Below are 4,773 nucleotides of genomic sequence, written 5' to 3' on the forward strand. Positions count from 1 at the left end.
CCCTACACTGTGTTGTCGCTCCAGAAATATCATCCTGGTTCTTTGCTCAAATACTACAGACTGTTGTTGCTGAGTAGTCGTTGCCCTTCCTCACCCTCCCTTGGGCTGCTGCTTCCATTAAGAGTCGTACGGAGCTTGTCTGTGCCTTTCCTCAGACACTTGGGGTTGATAGTTGCTAATGGAAGCAGTAAACGCAATTTCCGTTTGGAAAACTAATGGCTAATTACTTAGAGTGGAAAACTGTGCTCGGAACAAATAGCATTGCGGTGGGGTTGTTCTTCAGCAAACGCTTCGGCACCGCTTCGCAACAAGTGGGAGCCGCAATTTGTATGCGTTTGCGGGCTCGCGGAAGAACAAAACTGCCTTGCTGGTTCAAATCAAGGTCACGCGGCCTGGCGTTCTGTGACCAGCATTAACCAGCCAGATGTCTCGTGGAAGGCTCTCAGGCAGGACACGATAGAAGAAATCGCTGTTTTTTGTTGCATGTCCCCTGCATCTGGCTTTCAGAGGTATACTGCCTCTGTACATGGGGTCCCATGTATCTGTCATGAAGAGGAGGGCAGACTTGCTGGATCAGATCAAAGTCCATCTAGTGCTGACTCATCTTTCTAGCAGCGGCCAGTCAGAGACCTCCTTGCATCCCGCAAGAAGAGCACGAGCCCCCTCTGCATATCCCCTGTATTTGGTATTTAGAGATGTAGTGCCCCAGGAACCTGGACATTTTGTGTGCAAGGTAGCAGTAGGGTAGCCAGCTTGCCAGGCAGTTGTGCAGGGCTGCTACCCTCCAAGTGGTACTTGAAGATCTCCCAGAATCACAGCTGATCTCCATATAACAGAGATCAGTTCCCCTGGACAAAATGGCTGCTTTGAAGGGAGGAGTCTAATGCATTATAGTCTGCTGGGGCCCCTCTCCTTCTCAAATCCCAGCCTCCCCAGGCAGTACCCCCGAATCTCCAGGAATTTCCCAAACCAGAGTTGGTAATCGTAGTTATTTTGTAATCGTAGTTCCTAGTGAACTTTTTTCTTCTGGCCAGTTTCCTTAACAGGAGAAAACAAAGCCAGGAAAACACAAAATGTACATATTGGTTTTGTTATTTGTACAAACAGACTTAGTTTTCTTAAGGGGCTTTTTAAAGGGTGTCTGTGGTATGCATGCTTTTTAAATGTGTCTGAAAGAACGCTGTCTTTAAATGGATTTCTAAAAAGTGACTTTCTATCCAGAAGGCAGGGTGCTATGCTGAGGGGCACTATGCCTTTCAGGGTTTTGGGTTTGTTTTTTTTCTGCTCAGAGAAATGCACTCTGCACAAACTCAGAGGCTCCTAATCTGAGATGGCAGAAGTTTTGGAAACCCAGTGTGGCTGTAGTGTGTGCATGCAGCTGAAATGCAGAAAAGCTGCGGGAGTTTGAAATGGGCCAATTTCCTTTCCTATAACAAGACTGGCCCTGTATCATTCCAGTACAAATCCCCAGCCCCCTCCCCCAGGTGCTGATTTTACATTTTGCAAATTGGATAAACGCAGGACTAGAAGTGATGAAGTGCCTTTTGGGTGGTTGTTTTTTTTAGAACAGATGACCCGCTCATTGTGTTACTTTACTTTTAGTAAATTCACACAGCATGAAATCAGTTCAGAGCACCCCGGTGCTGCATAAAATCTGGGGATTACATTGTGGATGTGCGAAAATAGGAATGAATTTTGGATGGTGGTGAAAGAACATTCATGTGCGTGTTTGTGCACAGAAACAAAGGGGGGGCGGGGAGAGCTCCGAAACCGACAACAGGGAAGAGGCCAGGTTGATAAGGTACAATTATAATCTGCTCAGTCATTCCCAACATGTTTCAGTTGTCTTCATCCAGAGAATTTATTCAGCTGTTTGCCAGACAGAGAACTGCTTCTGCTTGCCACGTACCACACACAGAAGAGAACCGAGTCTTCAGATATGGTATATTGGTAGGAGATGCCGTTTTGTGTCTAGTGCTGAATAAATCCCCCTGATGGAGACAGCCAAAATGAGTTGGGAAGGATTTATTCAACTGTAATTGAACTTGACTGGCTTTGCATCTTTCCTGTCGGGCGATTTCTGCGTGGCCTTCCGCCCAATCAAGACAAAGGAAAGTGGTAAAAAGAATTGTGTAACTGTGCTAATGCAACATTTATGGAACGGTGGGATGTTATGAAGGCAAATTGCACAGATGGATAGCGGCCACAGTGGAAGCCTTATAAATCAGTAGAAAGGCCAGACCTGCTGGGTTTCTAATGTACCGAGGACCGGGCCACGCATTTGCGCAGGTGCGTTAGGAAGTGCATTTCCTAAATGAAAGTGTAGCCAGGCCTCGAAGGCTGATACAAAGCCATTGCCTCCTTCTCAGAGCCTCCCAGCAGAGACATAAAATAAGGGGCCAGAAGCTAAGGGGCGTTGGGGAAGTTGCCAGCCTGCAGGTGGAGCCTATAGATCTCTCAGAATTACAACTGATCTACAGACCACAGAGATCAGTTACGGGGTGGGGGTGGGGGGAATGACTGCTTTGGAGGGGTAGATTCTATGGCATTACATTTCACTGAGGTTCCTCCCCCTTCTCAAACTCCGCCCTCCCCAGACTCCTCCCCCAAATCTCCAGGCTTTCCCCAACTCAGACAACGTGACCCTAATCCCTGTGGCTCTTCACAAAGCTAATGAGGGGTGCATACATCACACTGAGCACTGCCTAAATTGAAGGAGTTGTGGTCAGTGTTCCCTCTAAGCTGAGTCAGCGTGAGCTAGCTCACAGTTTTTTAGCCTCCGGCTCACACGTTTTTGCCTTGGCTCGGGAAGGACAGCTCCAGAGCAAACCAATGTATGCAGTAGCCAAATCGCTTGTTCACAACTTTAATGCCAGCAGCTCACAAAGTGGAATGCTTGCTCACAAGACTCCACAGCTTAGAGGGAGCACTGAGTGTGGTGCGGCTTGGCTTGAATTTTTGCTACTGGCTCCACCTCCTTTTTCATCAGGCCTGACCGTGAGGCATTGCAACACTCTCTCGTCTTAACCCAATAACTGCTAATGGTCTTTTAGGCTCCACCCCCTCCTTCCCGGATGGGCCATGGCTCAGTGGGAGAGCATCCGCTTGGCCTGCAGAAGGCCCCAGGTTCAATCCCTGGCATCTCCAGGTAAAAGGACCAGGCAGTAGGTGATATGAAGGACCTCTGCCTGAGATCCTGGAGAGCCACTGCCAGTCTGAGCAGAGAATACTGATCCTGAAGGACTAATGGTTTGATTCGGTATAAGGCAGCTTCATATGCTCATGTGTTCATGCCTGTGTATTACATTGTCTCAGAGTATGAACATCAGGAAACCTGAGAACTCGAACCAAAGCCCTAGCCTCCCTAGTAGTCCCTTTCTTTATCCTAGAACAGTGATGGCGAACCTTTTAGAGACCGAGTGCCCAAACTGCGACCCAAAACCCACTTATTTATCGCAAAGTGCCAACACGGCCATTTAACCTGAATACTGAGGTTTTACTTTAGAAAAAACAACTCATACATTAACTTAAGATGATCCAAACAAAGTAAGGAAAACAATCCCAAATGCTTTCATTGACTTAAAATTATTTGGCAGAGAATTCGACACTTTAATGATGGTCTGGGCCTGGCTGGGGTGATGGCATGCGTGCCCACAGAGAGGGCTCTGAGTGCCACCTCTGGCACCCGTGCCATAGGTTCGCCACCACTGTCCTAGAAGATCTTCATTTCATATTTCCAGATATCCACGTAGCCAGGAAATTTTTGGCCGGAGGGCATGGGGGGCGTGGTGTCTCTCCTTCTCTCTCTCAAGAGTCGAGGAGGAGGCAGGAGGGCAGGGCAATGCCTCTTTTGGCTGGCTGCCCGCTGCCCTGCCTGGCTGCCTCCTCAGGAGAAAGGAAGGAAGAGCCAACGAGGCAACGACGCACCCGGGGGTGGGTGAAGCAAGGCACACTGGGTTGGGAGGGTGTGGGGGTCCTCCCTGGGGTGAGGGGGCCATGGGGGGCATTGCCCAAAATGCCACACCTGTGGCTACGGTCCTGTTTCCAGATATGTAGGAAGCCAACAGTGATGAGGGAAATACACTCTATATGTTTAGAGGCCTTCTCTTTTTCAGTATTGCTTTACATTTTCCAAGACGGAGCCAACACAGATCATGGGAATGGGGAAGTAATACTGAGGAGGAAGTATTGGGGGATTAATATTGCCACGGGAAGAACAGTTACGGGTTGCAGAATTTGTCTAGAAATCAGGTGGAGATAAAGTACGAAACAAAATGTAGACAAAATATAGTTTTGCTGGGTTACAACGAACCAACTCAGTTTCCAAAACACGAAGTCAATAAAATGAATAACATCTTAAGCCAAAAAAAAATTCAAAACCAATTGATAAAGACAGTGGCATCTCAAAACAAGGGTAGAGAAGCTGCACTCTTGAGCTCTAGGCTTCTTGTTGCATTTGGATCGCCTAGTGATCAATTTTGCATGCTGTCTCTCTCTCTTTCCGCATGCTCATACACTGCATGCATCTGATGAAGCGGACTGTAATCCACGAAAGCTTCTGCCACAATAATTCTGTTCGTCATCAAGATGCCTCAAGAAGACTCCTTTTTGTTTTTGCTCCAGCAGACTGAATACAGCTGCCCTGCTGGCATTTGCAAGCTTGTGACCTTTTGATTGGGCTTAATTCAGCATATTACGTTACTGTTACTTCGAAATATTTTGGCTGCTTGTGCTGTAAATTGGATCCCTGTGATGGTCATTAATTTCCTGCTG

General features: G+C 47.6%; 1 protein-coding gene across 1 annotated transcript in view; it reads left to right on the forward strand.

The window, feature by feature from the left end:
• The window catches only part of DRP2 (dystrophin related protein 2), a 66,940-nt gene that overhangs the window by 13,341 nt on the left and 48,826 nt on the right, over positions 1-4,773 (forward strand). The window contains exon 3 of the mRNA XM_015427278.1: positions 3,091-3,148. Coding sequence (XP_015282764.1) covers positions 3,091-3,148 — 58 coding nt within the window. The remainder of the gene's footprint in view (positions 1-3,090; positions 3,149-4,773) is intronic.

This window comes from Gekko japonicus, unplaced genomic scaffold, assembly GCF_001447785.1.
Source record: "Gekko japonicus isolate JY-2015 unplaced genomic scaffold, Gekko_japonicus_V1.1 scaffold1498, whole genome shotgun sequence".
In the NCBI taxonomy this organism is placed as follows: domain Eukaryota; kingdom Metazoa; phylum Chordata; class Lepidosauria; order Squamata; family Gekkonidae; genus Gekko; species Gekko japonicus.